Here is a 21,589-nt window from a genome sequence, read left to right as displayed (position 1 = left end):
TAAAACTTGCAATACAATTGATTCAATCTTGAGATGTTTTTGTACCGAGAGGTCAGGAATGCTGTTACCTTGGTTCCACTGAACATGTCACTGGCCATGCTCTTGCAGGCCTCCACTACCCCGTCTCCATTCAACTCCAGAGCTGTCACTGGGCCTGTGGCAACAAGAGATGCAGTTCAGAAATGCATGCCAAATCATCATAAGCACTAAACCAACTCATTAACACAATTATTTCCTTCAGCCATGAGGATCTTATCCCCCCTTTCTCTTGGTTCAAAGATCCTCATACCTCACAGAGAGCCAGAAACAGCAAACTAATGTCACACCTTCCCGAATTATTGAATTATTAACCCAGATGATAATAGTTCCAAATGGCACCCTATTTGTATTTAATATAGAACCCCAATAGTTCCTGTCAAAGCAGCAACAACTATTCCTGGGGTTTATTATGGATCCCCATTAGTTCCTGCCAAGGCAGCAGCTACTCTTCCTGGGGTTTATTATGGAACCCCAATAGCTCCTACCAAGGCAACAGCTACTCTTCCTGGGGTTTATTTGGGGTTTATTATGGTTCCCCGTTAGTTCCTGCTAAGGCAGCAGCTACTCTTCCTGGGGTTTATTATGGATCCCCATTAGTTCTTGCCAAGGCAGCAGCTACTCTTCCTGGGGTTTATGATGTATCCCCATTAGTTCCTGCCAAGGCAGCAGCTACTCTTCCTGGAGTTTATGATGGATCCCCATTAGTTCCTGTCAAGGCAGCAGCTTCTCATCCTGGGGTTTATTATGGATCCCCATTAGTTCCTGCCAAGGCAGAAGCTACTCTTCCTGGGGTTTATTATGGATCCCCATTAGTTCCTGCCAAGGCAGCAGCTACTCTTCCTGGGGTTTATTATGGATCCCCATTAGTTCCTGCCAAGGCAGAAGCTACTCTTCCTGGGGTTTATTATGGATCCCCATTAGTTCCTGCCAAAGCAGCAGCTACTCTTCCTGGGGTTTATTATGGATCCCCATTAGTTCCTGTCAAGGCAGCAGCTACTCTTCCTGGGGTTTATTAAAGATTGAAAAAAGTAAGGGGCCTAGACAGCTTCCCTGGGGAATTCCTGATTCTACCTGGATTATGTTTTTATTTTAATTTTACCTTTGACTAGGCAAGTCAGTTCAGAACAAATTCTTATTTTCAATAACGACCTAGGAACACTGGGTTAACTGCCTTGTTCAGGGGCAGAATGACAGATTTTTTATTCGATTTTACAACCTTTTGGTTACAAGTCCAACGCTCTAACCACTAGGATACCTGCCGCCCCATGTTGGAGAGGCTTCCACAAAAGAACACCCTCTGTGTTCTGTTAGACAGGTAACTCTTTACCCACAATATAGCAGGGGGTGTAAAGACATAACACATACGTTTTCCAGCAGCAGACTGAATAATAATCAACAATGTCAATAGCCACACTGAAGTCTAACAAAACAGTTGCCTCAATCTTTTTATCATCAATTTCTCTCAGCCAATCATCAGTCATTCGTGTAAGTGCTGTGCTTGTTGAATATCCTTCTCTGTAAGCATGCTGAAAATCTGTTGTCAATTTGTTTACTGTGAAATAGTATTGTATCTGGTCAAACAACTTTTTCCAAAACTTTACTACGGGTTGGAAACAGGCTGATTGGTCGTCTATTTGAGTCAGTAAAAGGGGCTTCACTATTATTGGATAGCGAAATTACTTTCATAATTTGGTCAGATATACTTGGATGTGTAATGTCAGCATTTGTTGCTGGCATGTCATGCCTACGTTTGCTAATTTTGCCAATGAAAAAAATAATTAAAATAGTTGGCAATATCAGTCGGTTTTGTAATGAATGAGCCATCTGAGTTTGCCTTTTTTCCCTAGATTTAATTGAAGGTGCTCCACGGATTTTTACTATCATTCTTTGTAATTTATCTTTGTTTCATAGTGTCGTTTCTTCTTCTTTTCATTCAGTTTAGTAACATTAATTCTCAGTTTGCGGTATGTTTGCCAATCAGTTGTGCAGCCAGACTTATTTGCCATTCATTTTGCCTCATCCCTCTCAACCATACCATTTTTTAATCCCTCATCAATCCACTGGGATTTAACAGTTTTTGGTCGTTTCTTAAATGGGTGCATGCTTATTAGTAACTGGAATAAGCAATTTCATAAATGTGTCAAGTGCAGCATCTGGTTGTTCCTCATTACTCACCACAGACTAGCAGCGTCTGGTTGCTCCTCATTACACACCACAGACTAGCAGCATCTGGTTGCTCCTCATTACACACCACAGACTAGCAGCATCTGGTTGTTCCTCATTACTCACCACAGACTAGCAGCGTCTGGTTGCTCCTCATTACACACCACAGACTAGCAGCATCTGGTTGCTCCTCATTACACACCACAGACTAGCAGCATCTGGTTGTTCCTCATTACTCACCACAGACTAGCAGCGTCTGGTTGCTCCTCATTACACACCACAGACTAGCAGCATCTGGTTGCTCCTCATTACACACCACAGACTAGCAGCATCTGGTTGTTCCTCATTACACACCACAGACTAGCAGCATCTGGTTGTTCCTCATTACTCACCACAGACTAGCAGCATCTGGTTGCTCCTCATTACACACCACAGACCAGCAGCGTCTGGTTGCTCCTCATTACACACCACAGACCAGCAGCGTCTGGTTGCTCCTCATTACACACCACAGACCAGCAGCGTCTGGTTGCTCCTCATTACACACCACAGACCAGCAGCGTCTGGTTGCTGCTCATTACACACCACAGACCAGCAGCGTCTGGTTGCTCCTCATTACACACCACAGACCAGCAGTGTCTGGTTGCTCCTCATTACACACCACAGACCAGCAGCGTCTGGTTGCTCCTCATTACACACCACAGACCAACGAATATTCTTTACATCAACAACATAAGAATCACTACAAAACTTATTTTTATGACCTCTGATACACTATATTAGGCACCGCCGTTGAACCTTTGTTTTTCCTAGATATGGCAACTGTATTGTGATCACTACATCCGATGGATTTGGATACTGTTTTAAAGCACATTTCTGCAGCATCAGTAAAGATGTGATCAATACTTATTGATGATTTCATTCCTGTGCTGTTTGTATCTACCCTGGTAGGTTGACTGATAACCTGAACCAGGTTGCAGGCACTGGTGACAGTTTGAAGCTTTTTCTTGAGTGGGCAGCTTGATGAAAGCCAGTCAATATTTAAATCACCCAGAAAAAATACCTCTCTGTTGATATCACATACATTATCAAGCATTTCACATGTTATCCCTATTCCCTATATAGTACCCTACTTTTGACAAGATTGAATGCATCCCAAATGGCACCCTATTCCCAATATAGAGCACTACTTTTGGGCACTGGTCCACATAGGGAATAGGGTGCCATTTGGGACACAGTCTTGTGTTGCTTACCGTTGGTGATCCACTCCAGGAGTCCCTCTGCATTGTTCTGGAACACTCTGCTGACATCCTCTGGGCGCATGGACACTTCCTTAGTCTGGATCAGCACAAACCCTTTCCCAGAGGCCTGGAGTTAATACAGACAAGAAGCAATGACACCGTTAAACCCTTTCCATCATTAACTAACCGACATCTGTACAGGAAGTTGGTGTTATTGTTGACTGCACACTAGGGTTGACTATATTCTGTCAGTCCAGGAAGGAACTCAATTTGGAATTTCAGTTTAGCCGACTTCCTGAAGTGACCGGACTGAAATGGATTTGATCCAAAATCCACCCTGCAGCACACTAAAGCAGGGCAGCAGCAGGAATCCACCTCACAGGGCAGTAACCTATCTTGTTTTGAAAGAGACAGTCGTCCATGTTTAGGAGGGCATTCCCACTTACCAACGGCCACCGTATTTTATTCCCACGAAGCATTTATTTTGACTGTCTTTTTTCTAAATAAGTATCTTGTAGTTAAAGAGACAGTATGGCATACTGCTGTATTTATAGTGTATCTTGTAGTTAAAGAGAGAGTATGGCATACTGCTGTATTTATAGTGTATATTGTAGTTAAAGAGACAGTATGGCATACTGCTGTATTTATAGTGTATATTGTAGTTAAAGAGACAGTATGGCATACTGCTGTATTTAGTGTATCTTGTAGTTAGAGAGACAGTATGGCATACTGCTGTATTTATAGTGTATATTGTAGTTAAAGAGACAGTATGGCATACTGCTGTATTTATAGTGTATCTTGTAGTTAAAGAGACAGTATGGCATACTGCTGTATTTATAGTGTATCTTGTAGTTAAAGAGACAGTATGGCATACTGCTGTATTTATAGTGTATCTTGTAGTTAGAGAGACAGTATGGCATACTGCTGTATTTATAGTGTATCTTGTAGTTAAAGAGACAGTATGGCATACTGCTGTATTTATAGTGTATATTGTAGTTAAAGAGACAGTATGGCATACTGCTGTATTTATAGTGTATATTGTAGTTAAAGAGACAGTATGGCATACTGCTGTATTTATAGTGTATATTGTAGTTAAAGAGACAGTATGGCATACTGCTGTATTTATAGTGTATATTGTAGTTAAAGAGACAGTATGGCATACTGCTGTATTTATAGTGTATCTTGTAGTTAAAGAGACAGTATGGCATACTGCTGTATTTATAGTGTATCTTGTAGTTAAAGAGACAGTATGGCATACTGCTGTATTTATAGTGTATCTTGTAGTTAAAGAGACAGTATGGCATACTGCTGTATTTATAGTGTATCTTGTTGTTAAAGAGACAGTATGGCATACTGCTGTATATATAGTGTATATTGTTGTTAAAGAGACAGTACTATATATATAGTATATTTTGTTGTTAAAGAGACTGTAGTGTATATATAGTATATATTGTTGTTAAAGAGACAGTACTGTATATTTAGTATATTTTGTTGTTAAAGAGACAGTAGTGTATATATAGTATATATTGTTGTTAAAGAGACAGTAGTGCATTTTTAGCAAGTGAAGAAAACATAAGTGGAATCTTTTCAGACAAAGTGAGTCATTACAAACCCCATGGAATCCTGGGTCATTACAAACCCCATGGAATCCTGGGTCATTACAAACCCCATGGAATCCTGGGTCATTACAAACCCCATGGAATACTGGGTCATTACAAACCCCATGGAATCCTGGGTCATTACAAACCCCATGGAATCCTGGGTCATTACAAACCCCATGGAATCCTGGGTCATTACAAACCCCATGGAATCCTGGGTCATTACAAACCCCATGGAATCCTGGGTCATTACAAACCCCATGGAATCCTGGGTCATTACAAACCCCATGGAATCCTGGGTCATTACATTCAGTCCAATCGGCAGCAGGTAGCCTAGTGGTTAGAGCTTTGGACGAGTAACTGAAAGGTTGCAAGATCGAATCCCTGAGGTAAAAATCTGTCATTCTGCTCCTGAACAAGACAGTCAACCCACTGTTCCCCGGTAGACCGTCAATGAAAATAAGAATGTTCTTAACTGACTTGCATAGTTAAATAAAGGTTAAAATAAAATCCACATAACACAATCCACCACTCCTTGTCCTTATTTGACACGTAGGCAAAGTAACAGAATTAGACTCAGATTGTTCACTTTAAAGTGTGCCAAACAAAAACCATTGATTTAAAGTTAACCAAACCATACAACTCTATGCACAAGGACTATTTTACACTGAAGATTTCCCAAAAACACATTTCCTGGAAGAGCTGTGCTGATGCAAAGTCTGGTAGCAGAATGACAGTAACATTTTCTTTTTTATGTCCATGTTTTCTCAAAACTGGGTGTCAGCTATGGAATGACACCTTGATAAAAAAACATGTTTTGGTTGTGAAAGTGAAGTGTATTTACACCTTGTAACAGAATTAAGGTAATTAAATGCTGGGTCAATAATCTGTACAGAAATGCAGAATTCTAAATGTCATTGTCTTCATGGTGATGTATCCTAAATAGGTACACAAAAAAAGGTACAAATATATAATATCTGCATATATTTGCATATTTGGCTATTATTCTAATGAGCTCCATCCCCAAGCAAGACCAAATCTGGTTCGACCGGACCAAATCTGAACTTCTATGTTTCACAAGTTTGGACATCATAGCACAGCACAGTGTTTTTTTTTTTGTAATGTTAGCGCAATGACATGCTAGCTGTTCCCATAGACTTCCAGTCATTAAGCCTATGATAATTAATTTAAAAGCATGTCTGATGCAGACAAATCCATTGATAGAAGCCATCATCTATCTTTTTGAGGGTGTCTCGGCAGAAATAATTCTTAAAACAAAATTCCTTCTTATTTGTTTGCAGTGGTGGTAACAATTTAGCATTGGCGGGCCACTCGGTTCGATAAGGTGGCGGGCCACTCGGTTCGATAAGGTGGCGGGCCACTCGGTTCGATAAGGTGGCGGGCCACTCGGTTCGATAAGGTGGCGGGCCACTCGGTTCGATAAGGTGGAGGGCCACTCGGTTCGATAAGGTGGAGGGCCAATCGGTTCGATAAGGTGGAGGGCCAATCGGTTCGATAAGGTGGAGGGCCACTCGGTTCAATGCAAATGGTCTGGGTAGCCATTTGATTAGCTGTTCAGGAGTCTTATGGCTCCTGGGGTAGAAGCTGTTTAGAAGCCTTGAGGGAGGGATAGGTTGAGGGATAGGTTGTTGTCCTTGCACCACACGGTCAGGTCTCTGACCTCCTCCCTATAGGCTGTCTTATTGTTGTCGGTGATCAGGCCTACCACTGTTATGTCATCGGCAAACTTAATGATGGTGTTGGAGTCATGCCTGGCCGTGCAGTCATGAGTGAACAGGAGGGGACTGAGCACGCACCCCTGAGGGGCCCCTGTGGAGGATCAGCGTGGCGGATGTAGTGTTACCTATCCTTACCACCTGGGGGCGGCCGGTGAGGAAGTCCAGGATCCAGTTGCAGAGGGAGGTGTTTATTCCCAGGGTCCTTAGCTTAGTGATGAGCTTTGAGGGCACTATGGTGTTGAACGCTGAGCTGTAGTCAATGAATAGCATTCTCACACAGGTGTTCCTTTTGTCCAGGTAGGAGAGGGAGGTGTGGAGTGCAATAGAGATTGCATCATCTGTGGATCTGTTGGGGAAGTATGCAAATTGGAGTGGGTCTAGGGATTCCGGGATGATGGTGTTGTGATCCATGACCAGCCTTTCAAAGCATTTCATGGCTACAGAAGTGAGTGCTATGGATCGTTAGTCATTTAGGCAAGTTACCTTAGTGCTCTTGAGCACAGGGACTATGGTGGTCTGCTTGAAACATGTTGGTATTACAGACTCCGACAGGGAAAGGTTGAAAATGTCAGTGAAGACACTTGCCAGTTGGTCAGGGCATGCTCGGAGTACATGTCCTGGTAATCCGTCTGGCCCTGCGGCCTTGTGAATCTTGACCTGTTTAAAGGTCTTACACACAGACTACAGCGAGCGTGATCACAGTCAACCCAGAACAGTTGGTGCTATAATGCATGTTTCAGTGTTGCCTCTAAGCGAGCATAGAGGTAGTTTAGCTCGTCTGGTAGGCTCGTGTCACAGGGTAGCTCTCAGCTGTGCTTATCTTTGTAGTCTGTAATAGTTTGTAAGCCCTGCCACATCCAACAAGTGTCAGAACCGGGGTAGTACGACTCGAACTTAGTCCTGTATTGATGCTTTGCCTGTTTGATGGTTCGTCGGTGGCATAGCGGGATTTCTTATAAGCTTCCGGGTTAGAATCCCGCTCCTTTAAAGCCTCAGCTCTACCCTTTAGATCAGTGTGGATGTTGTCTGTAATCCATGGCTTCTGGTTGGGGTATGTACGAACAGTCACTGTGGGGACGTTGTCCTCGTTGCACTTATTGATAAAGCCAGTGACTGATGTGTACTCCTCAATGCCATCGGAAGAATCCCAGAACATACTCCAGTCTGTGCTAGCAAAACAGTCCTGTCGTTTAGCATCTGCTTCATCTGACCACTTTTTTATAGACTGGTGCTTCCAGCTTTAATTTTTGCTAGTAAGCAGGAATCGGTAGGATAGAGTTATATTCAGATTTACCAAATGGGGGGCGAGGAAGAGCTTTGTATGCTTCTCTGTGTGTGGAGTAAAGGTGGTCTCAAAAAAAAAATCCCTCTGGTTGCACATTTAACATGCTGATAGAAATTAGGTAAAAATTATTTAAGTTTCCCTGCATTAAAGTCCCCAGCCACTAGGAGCACCGCCTCTGGGTGAGCCTTTTCCTGTTTGCTTATGGCAGAATACAGCTAATCGAGAGCAGGTTTGAGTGCCTCAGTCTGTGGTGGTCTGCACACCACTGTTTTACTGCACCGTTATTTGTCTGTCTGTGGCCCGCCTGTTAGCTTGCACGTTTCTTGCCATACTCCTTGGATCTCGCTCATCAACAAGCTGTTTTCGCCCACAGGACTGCCGCTGACTGGATGTTTTTTGTTTGTTGCAACCTTCTCTGTAAACCCTAGACACTGTTGTGCGTGAAAAGCCCAGGAGGCTGTTTCTGAGATACTGGAACTGGCACGCCTGGCACCAACGATCAACCCAAGCTCAAAGTCTCTTAGGTCACTGGTTTTGTCCATTCTAACATTCAATGGAGCAGTAACTGAATGTCTTGATGCCTGTCTGCCCGCTTTATATAGCAAGGCACATGACTCGCTGTCTGTAGGAGGGAACCATTTTGGGAACGTGGTGGTGTACCTAATAAACTGACCACTGTGGGTATATAGAGCCAATCTGGGAGAAATTATGACAGTTCCTTGGACTTCATGATATAGTTTCTACTCTGACGTGCTCTGTCAACTGTGGGACATGATTTACACAGGTGTGTTTCTTTCTAAATCATGTCCAAACAATTGAAATGGCCTCAGGTGGACTCCAATGAAGTTGTAGTTACATCTCAAGGATGATCAAAAGGGATTGGCTGCAACGGACCTTCTTATGGAGTATCATAGCAAAGGGGTGTGAACTTATGTAAATCAGATTGTGATGAAGCTGACTCAGTAGCGCTCATCACAAACACATATTATTTAATTCCCCTTTTTAATTGTTTAGCGTGTTCATGTTTACCCATATACAGTGGGGAGAACAAGTATTTGATACACTGCTGATTCTGCAGGTTTTCCTACTTATAAAGCATGTAGAGGTCTGTAATTTTTATCATAGGTACACTTCAACTGTGAGACGGAATCTAAAACAAAATTCCAGAAAATCACATTGTATGATTTAAGTAATTAATTTGCAGGTAGCTGGTAGTAGAGCAGTAGTATAGAGGTAGCTGGATGTAGAGTGGTGGTATAGAGGTAGCTGGTAGTATAGAGGTAGCTGGTAGTAGAGTGGTAGTATAGATGTAGCTGGTAGTAGAGTGGTAATATAGAGGTAGCTGGTAGTAGAGTGGTAGTATAGAGGTAGCTGGTCGTAGAGTGGTAGTATAGAGGTAGCTGGTAGTAGAGTGGTAGTATAGAGGTATCTGGTCGTAGAGTGGTAGTATAGAGGTAGCTGGTAGTAGAGTGGTAGTATAGAGGTAGCTGGTAGTAGAGTGGTAGTATAGAGGTAGCTGGTCGTAGAGTGGTAGTATAGAGGTAGCTGGTCATGGAGTGGTAGTATAGAGGTAGCTGGTAGTAGAGACAGAGTGATGGTTGCTGATAATGGGCCTCTGTACGCTTATGTAGATTTTCCATTACTAAGTCATCTACAACATGAACAATGTCTACACTGTATTTCTGATCAATTTAATGTTATTTTAATGGACAAAAATGTATTTTTCTTTCAAAAACAAGGACATTTCTAAGTGACGCCAAACTTGTGAACTGTAGTGTATATGCCCTCTTTATTTATCCTACTGTTCTGACTTGGTGTACAGGGAGAATACTGAAGAAAGCGGACCATGTTCCGAATTCTGTCGTTGTACATTTCAAAAGTGCTGAATAAATAGTTATATTGACTACGTCCGTCCGAGCTCGCTCATTAATGTCTTAATCAAAATTACAGATTGCCCCTTTTACGCTCATCGTTCCCTTATGCCATAGTTCGTACATCTCAATTGTCAGTAGAAACCACAATTGTTTAAGCAAGTCAGCCACGTCAGGTATGTTGATTAAAAGACATTAAAGGAGGCTGAATTAACTGTTTCGCTGCCAGACAAGACTCCGCTGACAGCCAGGTGTAGCAGTAGTAAAATAATGGGACAGCTTTATGTCGGCCCTAACAGTTTGTAGGCACCGTTGGTCACCGTTATAGTGCCATTCATGTATTGTTTAGTGTTGTGGCTTTAATGGCATGCAGATTTCCATGCTAATCCAGTGTGACTTCCTCATCTGTTCTCTTGCTCAACTTCCTCATCTGTTCTCTTGCTCAACAGAGCAGTCGTTGACGTATTCTCAGAGCTCTTTGCACCAGCATGTAGACTACCAGCTGCCTGATGTCCGGCCTTGCCACAGTGGAAGCATGTCCCTTGATTTCCCTGTTTCTGATGTTCAGTTGCAACTCTGTGCACTTTTCCGAAAGAACTCAACTGCAGAGTCTCTTTAGCAGCTAGTGTCATGGACACACTAACTAACACTACATAAAGAGAGACCTAAGACAACAACATAGCAAGGCAGCAACACAACATGGTAGCAGCACAACATGGTAGCAGCACAACATGGTAGCAACATAGCATGATAGCAGCAAAAAACAGGGTACAATCATTATTGGGCACAAACAACAGCACAAAGGGTAAGAAGGTAGAGACAACAATACATCACACAAATCAGACAACTGGCAGTAAGAGTGTCCATGATTGAGTCTTTGAATGAAGAGATGGAGATCAAACTGCCCAGTTTGAGTGTTTGTTGCAGCTTGTTCCAGTCACTAGCTGCAGCGAACTGAAAAGACAAGCGACTCAGGGATGTGTGCGCTTTGGGGACCTTTAACAGAATGTGACTGGCAGAATGGGTGTTGTATGTCGAGGATGAGGGCTGCAGTAGATATCTCAGATAAGGGGGAGTGAGGCCTAAGAGGTTTTTTTAAATAAGCATCAACCAGTGGGTCTTGCGATGAGATGAAAGTTTACAGAAGAGTATAGAGTGCAGTCATGTGTCCTATAAGGAGCATTGGTGGCAAATCTAATGGCCGAATGGTAAAGAACATCTAGCCGCTCGAGAGTACCCTGAACTGCCGATCTATAAATTATGTCTCCGTAATCTAGCATGGATAGGATGGTCATCTGAATCAGGGTTAGTTTGGCAGCTGGGGTGAAAGAGGAGCGATTATGATAGAGGAAACCAAGTCTAGATTTAACTTTAGCCTGCAGATTTGATATGTGCTGAGAGAAGGACAGTGTACCATCTAGCCATACTCCCAACTACTTGTATGAGGTGACTACCTCAAGCTCTAAACCCTCAGAGGTAGTAATCACACCTGTGGGGAGAGGGGCATTCTTCTTACCAAACCACATGACCTTTGTTTTGGAGGTGTTCAGAACAAGGATAAGGGTAGAGAAAGCTTGTTGGACACTAAGAAAGCTCTGTTGTAGAACATTTAACACAAAATCCAGGGAGGGGCCAGCTGAGTTTAAGACTGTATCATCTGCATATAAATGGATGAGAGAGCTTCCTACTGCCTGAGCTATGTTGTTGATGTAAATTGAGAAGAGCGTGGGGCCTAGGATCGAGCCTTGGGGTACACCCTTGTTGACAGGCAGTGGCTGAGACAGAAGATGTTCTGATTTTATACACTGCACTCTTTGAGAGAGGTAGTTAGCAAACCAGGCCAAAGACCCTCAGAGACACCAATACTCTTTAGCCGGCCCACAAGACTGGAATGGTCTACCGTATCAAAAGCTTTTTCCAAGTCAATAAAAATAGCAGCACAACACTGCTTAGAATCAAGGGCAAGGGTGACATCACTGACGACCTTCAAGGTTGCAGTGACACATCCATAACCTGAGCGGAAACCGGATTGCATACCAGAGAGAATACTATAGACATCAAGAAAGCCAGTCAGTTGATTATTGACAAGATTTTCCAACACTTTTGAGCTTAGGGCAGGTAGGTTACAGGCCGGTGCGGATGGAGGACGATAACACCCAGAAACAGTCAACGAAGAGCTATTTGAAAGTTTAATGCTTAAAATCAGCAAATCAAATTGTTTGGGGACAGCTTTGGAGACAACTGGGCACTGAATGTGATCCTTTTTAAAGATTTGCCACTCCACCACCTTTGGAAGATCTGTCTTGCCGAAAAAGGTTATAACCAGAAAGGTTAACATCAGTATTCAAAACTCTCTTCCTTAACTACGTCTCCGTAATGACCAACATCTGAGAACCCACATTTTCAATTGGTCCATTTGAAGTAATAAGCTTCAAGTGTTAATGTGCAGACAATCTAGGCTTTTACGAGAGCAGACATCAGTGAAGCAGATATCAGAGCTCAAATCAGAATTGGAGCGAGCAACAGTACATGCACATTTCCAGATAACATCAACAGTATTACAATCAGGGCACGGCAACGGACAGGGAGAGCTCTGCAGTGCTGATTTATGACATCTGAATGTGCATCAGATGGCAACAAGATCATATTATACAGCAATTTCATCAGGTAACATGAACGCTCAGTTGTCCTGAGTCTGCACAACTCTGCCAGGACCTAGGATCAAGGGAGACAGGTTTTTTAGTACTAAATCTCTTAATCATGGCCTCGAAACCTTCAAGCTGCATACTGGACCCTATTCCAACTAAACTACTGAAAGAGCTGCTTCCTGTGCTTGGCCCTCCTATGTTGAACATAATACAAGTCTCTCTATCCACCAAACTCACTAAAAGTGGCAGTAAAATAAAGCCTCTCTTGAAAAAGCCAAACCTTGACCCAGAAAAATATAAAAAACTATCGGCCTATACCGAATCTCCCATTCCTCTTTAAAAAAATGTAAAAGCTTTTGCACAGCAACTCACTGCCTTCCTCAAGACAAACAATGTATACAAAACGCTTCAGTCTGGTTTTAGAACCCATCATAGCACTGAAACTGCATCTGTCCTCGTGCTCCTAGACCTTAGCGCAGCTTTTGATACCAATCAATCACCACATTCTTTTGGAGAGATTGGAAACCCAAATTGGTCTACACGGACAAGTTCTGGCCTTGTTTAGATCTTATCTATCGGAAAGATATCAGTTTGTCCTCTGACAAATCAACTGTAAATTTCGGTGTGCCTCAAGGTTCCGTTTTAGGACCACTATTGTTTCACTATATATTTTACCTCTTGGTGATGTCATTCGGAAACATAATGCGGATGACACACAGCTGTACATTTCAATGAAACATGGTGAAGCCCCAAAATTGCCCTCGCTGGAAGCCTGTGTTTCAGACATAAGGAAGTGGATACCTGCAAACTTTCTACTTTTAAACTCGGACAAAACAGAGATGCTTGTTCTAGGTCCCAAGAAACAAAGAGATCTTCTGTTGAATCTGCTGATAGTTCTGGTATTGTGTCTCTAATAATAATAATAATAATAATAATAATAATAATAATGTATTCAACATTATCTCACAGTCTCAATGTCGTTCACTCAAGGACTGTCATTGATTGCATCGCCTCATATGACCGTAACAACTTAAATTGTTCTGCATTTCTAAATAACTGCCTGGGTAGAGGAGGGAGGAAGTGAACACCATGACACATGTCCTCATCTGGAGGATGGCCAGTAGTTTCACTTCCTTATCTGGAGGATGGCCAGTAGTTTCACTTCCTCATCCGGAGGATGGCCAGTAGTTTCACTTCCTCATCCGGAGGATGGCCAGTAGTTTCACTTCCTCATCCGGAGGATGGCCAGTAGTTTCACTTCCTCATCCGGAGGATGGCCAGTAGTTTCTCTTCCTCATCCGGAGGATGGCCAGTAGTTTCACTTCCTCATCCGGAGGATGGCCAGTAGTTTAGATCAGAAGGACCTCAATGATAAAATAAATAATTACAAATCACCTGGTAGTTGGAAATCTGGCCATTGTGGCCAAAGCACAAAAATCTTGTCCTTTTGCAGCAAGCGACCGACACCGAACAAGCGACCGACACCGAACAAGCGACCGAAACCGAACAAGCGGCCGACACCGAACAAGCGACCGACACCGAACAAGCGACCGACACCGAACAAGCGACCGACACCGAACAAGCGACTGAAACCTAACAAGCGACTGACACCTAACAAGCGACTGACACCTAACAAGCGACTGAAACCTAACAAGCGACTGAAACCTAACAAGCGACTGAAACCTAACAAGCGACCGAAACCAAACAAGCGACTGAAACCTAGATTGAAACTCAAGTGTTGGGCCGTTATCAGTATCCAGATCTATAAGTTACATCATTGAGTTACAATACATATTCAGATATTTCAGGAAAATTTGGATATGAAGTGTGAAAATGTGAGTGGTGGAAGGTGGAAGGCCGGGGGGGGGGGTGTTGAGAGAGAACTGACAGTGAGGCAGGCTGTTGTTGAGTGAGATGTGGTGGAAGGCCGGGGGGGTGTTGAGAGAGAACTGACAGTGAGGCAGGCTGTTGTTGAGTGAGATGTGGTGGAAGGCCGGGGGGGGGGGGGGGGGGGGTGTTGAGAGAGAACTGACAGGGAGGCAGGCTGTTGTTGAGTGAGATGTGGTGGAAGGCCGGGGGGGGGGGGGGGTTGAGAGAGAACTGACAGTGAGGCAGGCTGTTGTTGAGTGAGATGTGGTGGAAGGCCGGGGGGGGGTGTTGAGAGAGAACTGACAGGGAGGCAGGCTGTTGTTGAGTGAGATGTGGTGGAAGGCCGGGGGGGGGGGGGGGTGTTGAGAGAGAACTGACAGTGAGGCAGGCTGTTGTTGAGTGAGATGTGGTGGAAGGCCGGGGGGGGGGGGGGGGGGGGTGTTGAGAGAGAACTGACAGTGAGGCAGGCTGTTGTTGAGTGAGATGTGGTGGAAGGCCGGGGGGGGGGGTGTTGAGAGAGAACTGACAGTGAGGCAGGCTGTTGTTGAGTGAGATGTGGTGGAAGGCCGGGGGGGGGGGTGTTGAGAGAGAACTGACAGTGAGGCAGGCTGTTGTTGAGTGAGATGTGGTGGAAGGCCGGGGGGGGGGGGGGGTGTTGAGAGAGAACTGACAGTGAGGCAGGCTGTTGTTGAGTGAGATGTGGTGGAAGGCCGGGGGGGGGGTGTTGAGAGAGAACTGACAGTGAGGCAGGCTGTTGTTGAGTGAGATGTGGTGGAAGGCCGGGGGGGTGTTGAGAGAACTGACAGTGAGGCAGGCTGTTGTTGAGTGAGATGTGGTGGAAGGCCGGGGGGGGGGTGTTGAGAGAGAACTGACAGGGAGGCAGGCTGTTGTTGAGTGAGATGTGGTGGAAGGCCGGGGGGGGGGGGTGTTGAGAGAGAACTGACAGGGAGGCAGGCTGTTGTTGAGTGAGATGTGGTGGAAGGCCGGGGGGGGGGGGGGTGTTGAGAGAGAACTGACAGTGAGGCAGGCTGTTGTTGAGTGAGATGTGGTGGAAGGCCGGGGGGGGGGGTGTTGAGAGAGAACTGACAGTGAGGCAGGCTGTTGTTGAGTGAGATGTGGTGGAAGGCCGGGGGGGTGTTGAGAGAGAACTGACAGGGAGGCAGGCTGTTGTTGAGTGAGATGTGGTGGAAGGCCGGGGGGGGGGGGGGGGGGGTGTTGAGAGAGAACTGACAGTGAGGCAGGCTGTTGTTGAGTGAGATGTAGTGGAAGGCCGGGGGGGGGGGGTGTGTTGAGAGAGAACTGACAGTGAGGCAGGCTGTTGTTGAGTGAGATGTGGTGGAAGGCCGGGGGGGGGTGTTGAGAGAGAACTGACAGTGAGGCAGGCTGTTGTTGAGTGAGATGTGGTGGAAGGCCGGGGGGGGGGGGTGTTGAGAGAGAACTGACAGTGAGGCAGGCTGTTGTTGAGTGAGATGTGGTGGAAGGCCGGGGGGGGGGTGTTGAGAGAGAACTGACAGTGAGGCAGGCTGTTGTTGAGTGAGATGTGGTGGAAGGCCGGGGGGGGGGGGGGGGGGGGGGGGGGGGGGGGTGTTGAGAGAGAACTGACAGTGAGGCAGGCTGTTGTTGAGTGAGATGTGGTGGAAGGCCGGGGGGGGGGGGTTGAAGGGGAACTGACGCATGCAGCTCAGTCCACTATTGGCTGGAGTCACGTGAGTAGGAGGAGTCAGCAGCATAAGCGCACGTCGTGACACCTGTTTACCTGTTGTAGGTAGGGGGGCTATTCAACATGTCATGGGTGGTCCATGTGTTGGGGCGTGGAGGGAGGGGGGTCCATGTGTTGGGCCGTGGAGGGAGGGGGTCCATGTGTTGGGGCGTGGAGGGAGGGGGGGGTCCATGTGTTGGGGCGTGGAGGGAGGGGGGGTCCATGTGTTGGGGCGTGGAGGGGGGGTCCATGTGTTGGGGCGTGGAGGGGGATCCCATCCATGTGTTGGGGCGTGGAGGGGGGATCCCATCCATGTGTTGGGGCGTGGAGGGGGATCCCATCCATGTGTTGGGGCGTGGAGGGGGATCCCATCCATGTGTTGGGGCGTGGAGGGGGATCCCATCCATGTGTTGGGGCGTGGAGGGGGATCCCATCCATGTGTTGGGGCGTGGAGGGGGATCCCATCCTTGTGTTGGGGCGTGGAGGGGGATCTCATCCATGTGTTGGGGCGTGGAGGGGGGATCTCATCCATGTGTTGCAGCGTGGAGGGGGGATCCATCCATGTGTTGGGGCGTGGAGGGGGGGTCCATGTGTTGGGACGTGGAGGGGGATTCATCCATGTGTTGGGGCGTGGAGGGGGGGGGGGTCCAATCCATGTGTTGGGGCGTGGAGGGGGGGGATCCATCTATGTGTTGGGGCGTGGAGGGGGCGGGGGTCCATGTGTTGGGGCGTGGGGGTCCATGTGTTGAGGCGTGGAGGGAGGGGGGTCCATGTGTTGGGACGTGGAGGGAGGGGGGTCCTTCTATGTGTTGGGGCGTGGAGAGGGGGATCCATCCATGTGTTGGGGCGTGGAGAGGGGGATCCATCCATGTGTTGGGGCGTGGAGAGGGGGGGTCCATGTGTTGGGGGGGGGTCCATGTGTCGGGCGTGGGTCCATGTGTTGGGGGGGTCCATGTGTCAGGGCGTGTCCATGCAACTCCTGTTTACCTGTTGTAGGTAGGCCTATTTAACATGTCATCATGGAGACTCCTGTTTACCTGTTGTAGGTAGGGGGGCTATTCAACATGTCATGGTGGTCCATGTGTTTGGGCGTGGAGGGGGGGCCATGTGTTGGGGCGTGGAGGGGGATCCCATCCATGTGTTGGGGCGTGGATGGGGGGTCCATGTGTTGGGCGTGAGGGGGGTCCATGTGTCGGGCGTGGGGAGATCCATGTGTCGGGGCGTGGGGGGTCCATGTGTCGGGGTGTGGGGGTCCATGTGTTGGGGCGTGGAGGGAGGGAGGGGTCCATGTGTCGGGGCGTGGGGGGGTCCATGTGTCGGGGGTCCATGTGTCGGGCGTGGGGGGGTCCATGTGTCGGGCGTGGGGGGAGGTCCATGTGTCGGGCGTGGGGGAGGTCCATGTGTCGGGCGTGGGGGGGGTCCATGTGTCGGGCGTGGGGGGTCCATGTGTCGGGGCGTGGGGAGGTCCATGTGTCGGGGCGTGGGGGGGTCCATGTGTCGGGGCGTGGGAGGTCCATGTGTCGGGGCGTGGGGGGTCCATGTGTCGGGGCGTGGGGGGGTCCATGTGTCAGGGCGTGGGGGGGTCCATGTGTCGGGGCGTGGGGGGGTCCATGTGTCGGGGCGTGGGGGTCCATGTGTCAGGGTGGGGGGGTCCATGTGTCAGGGTGGGGGGGGTCCATGTGTCGGGGCGTGGGGGTCCATGTGTCAGGGTGGGGGGGTCCATGTGTCGGGCGTGGGGGTCCATGTGTCAGGGTGGGGGGGGGGTCCATGTGTCAGGGTGGGGGGGGTCCATGTGTCAGGGTGGGGGGGGGTCCATGTATCGGGGCATTTGTTGAGGAAGGAGCAGATATTATTATAAGAACCACCTCAAACAGCTGGTTAATATAATTCATATAACTGAAGGGCCACACATTAGGATTCCTCATGTCCAACCCCGTGTCTAACCCCATCTAACCCTGTGTCTGACCCCCTGTCTGACCCCGTGTCAAACCCCCTGTCTAACCCCCTGTCTAACCCCCTGTCTAACCCCCTGTCTAAAACAGTGTCTGACCCCCTGTCTGACTCATTGTTGGGAAAACATGTTGGTCCAAATCAGATGTTAGGTACTATATTTATTAAATATTATATGAATCTTATCAATAAATTATCTTAATTTCTCAGAGATCAAATTATATTTCAACTAAATAATATTGCAGGAACAGTAATCTCATTTCTAACAGAAACGATTCCAGAAAAATCTGAGCTGGTGGGATTCAACAGGATTCTTGTGCTTTTTGGAGGTGGAACGACCCTGTACTGACTTCCTCCCCTCTACCTCCTCCTCACCTCATCAATGAGTTTCCGGGCGTTAGCAGTTGTGTACTCCCCAGAGAAGAACACAAACAGACAGGACTCGTCACTCTCCTTGCGTCTGCCTCCTTTGGTCATGGGTACGATGCTGCGGGATGCCTCAGCTGAGATCCGGACTGATTTAAACTCTGACTCCGGGTCAGGGGCTGGAACATGGTCCAACACCACAGTGTCCTCAGGCAGCAGGCTCCAGTTGGTCTCCCCTGAGACGGGCGTGAAGTCATGGACGTTGCTCCAGTTGTTGTTGAAGATGCTGAGGCCTGCGTCCTTGAAGTGGAAGGCCAGCTCGGGGTAGTAGTACTGGAAGCAGCCGAATTTCATCCCCGTGGACGCCTCGATGATGGGCTGAGTGGCGCAACACAGGAACACCTCCATCTTCTTACAGTCCCTGGTCCTGAACTGCTGGCAGGCCACCACACACTTGATGTCCTTACAGTCCCTGAAGAACACACTGCCCTTCACTGGCCCCATAACGATGCAGCAGTTAGTGCAGTCGTCGATAGTGATGGTGGCGGAGTGGTCCAACACGAAGATCTTACAGTTGTCACAGTCCTGGATGACAAACTGCTGTCCGTTCAGCTTGCCTGGCAGACGGCCCACTGTGGCGTCCTTCAGCCCCGTTAGCATGAAGTCCTTCGGGTCAACCTGCATAGAGACAGACATTAGTTCCTTAGGGTCAATCTGCATAGAGACAGACATTAGTTCCTTAGGATCAACCTGCATAGAGACAGACATTAGTTCCTTAGGGTCAACCTGCAGGGGGACAGGACAAGAATCAAATCAAAGCCATTTTTATTTGTCACATACACCTGGTTAACAGATGTTAATGCGAGTGTAGCGAAATGCTTGTGCTTCTAGTTCCGACCATGCAGTAATATCCAACAAGTAATCTAAACTAACAATTTCACAACAACTACCTTATAGGGTAGCCTCGTGGTTAGAGCATTGGACAAGTAACCGAAAGGTTGCAAGTTCAAATCCCTGAGCTGACAAGGTACAAATCTGTTGTTCTGCCCCTGAACAGGCAGTTAACCCACTGTTCCTAGGCCGTCATTGAAAATAAGAATTTGTACTTAACTGACTTGCCTGGTTAAATAAAGGTAAAAAAATGTAAAAAAAATACACAAGTGCAAAGGAATGAATAAGAATATGTACATAAAAATATATGAATGAGTGATGGCCGAACAGCATAGATGGTATAGAGTACAGTATATACATATGAGAGGAGTAATGTAGGGTATGTAAACAAAGTGGCATAGTTTAGTGGCTAGTGATACATTACATAAAGTGGCAAGATGCAGTAGATGGTATAGCGTACAGTATATACATATGAGTTGAGTAATGTAGGGTATGTAAACAAAGTGGCATAGTTTAGTGGCTAGTGATACATTACATAAAGATGGCAAGATGCAGTAGATGATATAGAGTACAGTATATACATACGAGATGAGTAATGTAGGGTATGTAAACATTATTAAAGTGGCATTGAACTTCCAATGGTGGCAAGAGGACGACGGAGCGCCTGCTTCCCCAGCCGCGGCTCGAGCCCCACTTCGCACCCGACCGAACCAGCCCGCAGTGCCAATCCTTATCCCGACGTTACAGGATTTGACTTGCCAACTTCCCTTATCTACATTGTTCTAACATGCCAGAGGCTGTTCACCTTGGAGACCTGCGTTACCGTTTGACAGGTGTACCACCCCAATCAAACTCCCCACCTGCCAGAGGCTGTTCACCTTGGAGACCTGCTGCGGATATGGGTACGGCCCGGAGTGAGATTTACACCCTCTCCCCCAGATTTAAGGGCCAGCGAGAGCTCACCAGACGCTGCCGAAACGGCAAAGCCTTTCAGGGCTTGGGCCCCTCGGGGCGAACACATTCCAGGGCGCCCTTCACAAAGAAAAGAGAACTCTCCCCGGGGCTCCTGTCAGCTTCTCCAGGATCGGTCACGTTATCGCGCTGGACTCCTCGCGGCGCCCATCTCCGCCAGTCCGTGGAGTAATTGGAGGTCAGTAGGTCACATGACCAAGGAGCTATTAAAATTCTCATGATTACAAAATGAATGTAAAATCGTGTGAGATGAAAATGGACAAACTAAAGGGTGTGCAACATGTAGGGCCACTGAGTGGACATTCTGAACCTTGTTTGAAGTCAGTAGGTCACATGTCCAAGGAGCTTCTGAAATTCGAATGTAAAAAAAAGTTTGTGCTTTGTTTACAACTAGGAATACAAAATGCTGCTCACATTTCCACATGTTTATTAGCTTTGGAAAGAAAATTAATGTTCCAATCTTGAAAATAAGACCTATGCATTGTTGTGCACAATTTTTCCAAAATCATGAAACTTATTTGGAGTTTGTAGCTCAGTTTCACAGCTATTGAGGTTTGTAAGCGCGAATATCGGTTGTAACTGTTTATATGCAAATCCGGTGTATTCAGGTACATGACCAACGAGCTGCCAAACAAAATTGTTACGTGTCTTGGACTGACTTTAAGCCGATAATGAGCTCTATCTATCGAGCTCCCAGGCTAGCTAGGTAGACAAAATATACCTGTGTATCACCCTAACCTTGTTTGCTACAATCTGTTTTCAAGGCAGTCTGTTAGCAACAATAATGTATATAAACCCAGATAATTGGTTCATAAGCACTTGAGAAAATCCCTGACTTGAAAAGTCTTTGACACGTTTGTTACAGTTACAACCATGTCGCTAGTTAGTCTCCCTCGCCATGCATGCATCTCCTTCAAACCTTTTCACGTTTGTCCCAGCTGTATTGTTTAGGTGGATCCTCAGTTGCATTGCTGCTGAGGGCAATGTTGTTGCTGGTCGTGTTCTCTTCTACCGTCGTCGTAGGTTCTTTTTCGGGTGATTTTCTTTTCGATTTTTTGGAAAACCAGCAACCCATTTTGTCCTATTAACGACAAACCACCAAAGGTGAATAGTAATATATGACTAGAGTCTGTCCCGAGAAGTTATCTTGCCTACTTTGTAAGAAATATACAGGTATTTCTGTCTTCGAGACACCTCAGTTTCGGGCTTATCACGCACGAAACCTGCATTTGAGCTTCCCGTTTCCTTACCCAGTCAACAA

General features: G+C 46.7%; 1 protein-coding gene across 1 annotated transcript in view; it reads right to left on the bottom strand.

Moving 5' to 3' along the window:
- LOC135513325 (protein XRP2-like) overlaps positions 1 to 21,589 on the bottom strand; it is a 32,853-nt gene extending 11,264 nt beyond the window's left edge. Inside the window, exons 1-4 of the mRNA XM_064936245.1 lie at positions 21,248 to 21,589; positions 18,475 to 19,143; positions 3,453 to 3,567; positions 69 to 154 (exon numbers count right to left, since the gene is read on the bottom strand). Coding sequence (XP_064792317.1) covers positions 69 to 154; positions 3,453 to 3,567; positions 18,475 to 19,143; positions 21,248 to 21,403 — 1,026 coding nt within the window. The 5' untranslated portion in view covers positions 21,404 to 21,589. The remainder of the gene's footprint in view (positions 1 to 68; positions 155 to 3,452; positions 3,568 to 18,474; positions 19,144 to 21,247) is intronic.

This window comes from Oncorhynchus masou, chromosome 24 (assembly GCF_036934945.1).
Source record: "Oncorhynchus masou masou isolate Uvic2021 chromosome 24, UVic_Omas_1.1, whole genome shotgun sequence".
Taxonomy (NCBI): Eukaryota; Metazoa; Chordata; class Actinopteri; order Salmoniformes; family Salmonidae; genus Oncorhynchus; species Oncorhynchus masou.
The sequence above is the reverse complement of the archived record's forward strand: the minus strand, read 5'-3'. Positions and strand labels throughout refer to the sequence as shown.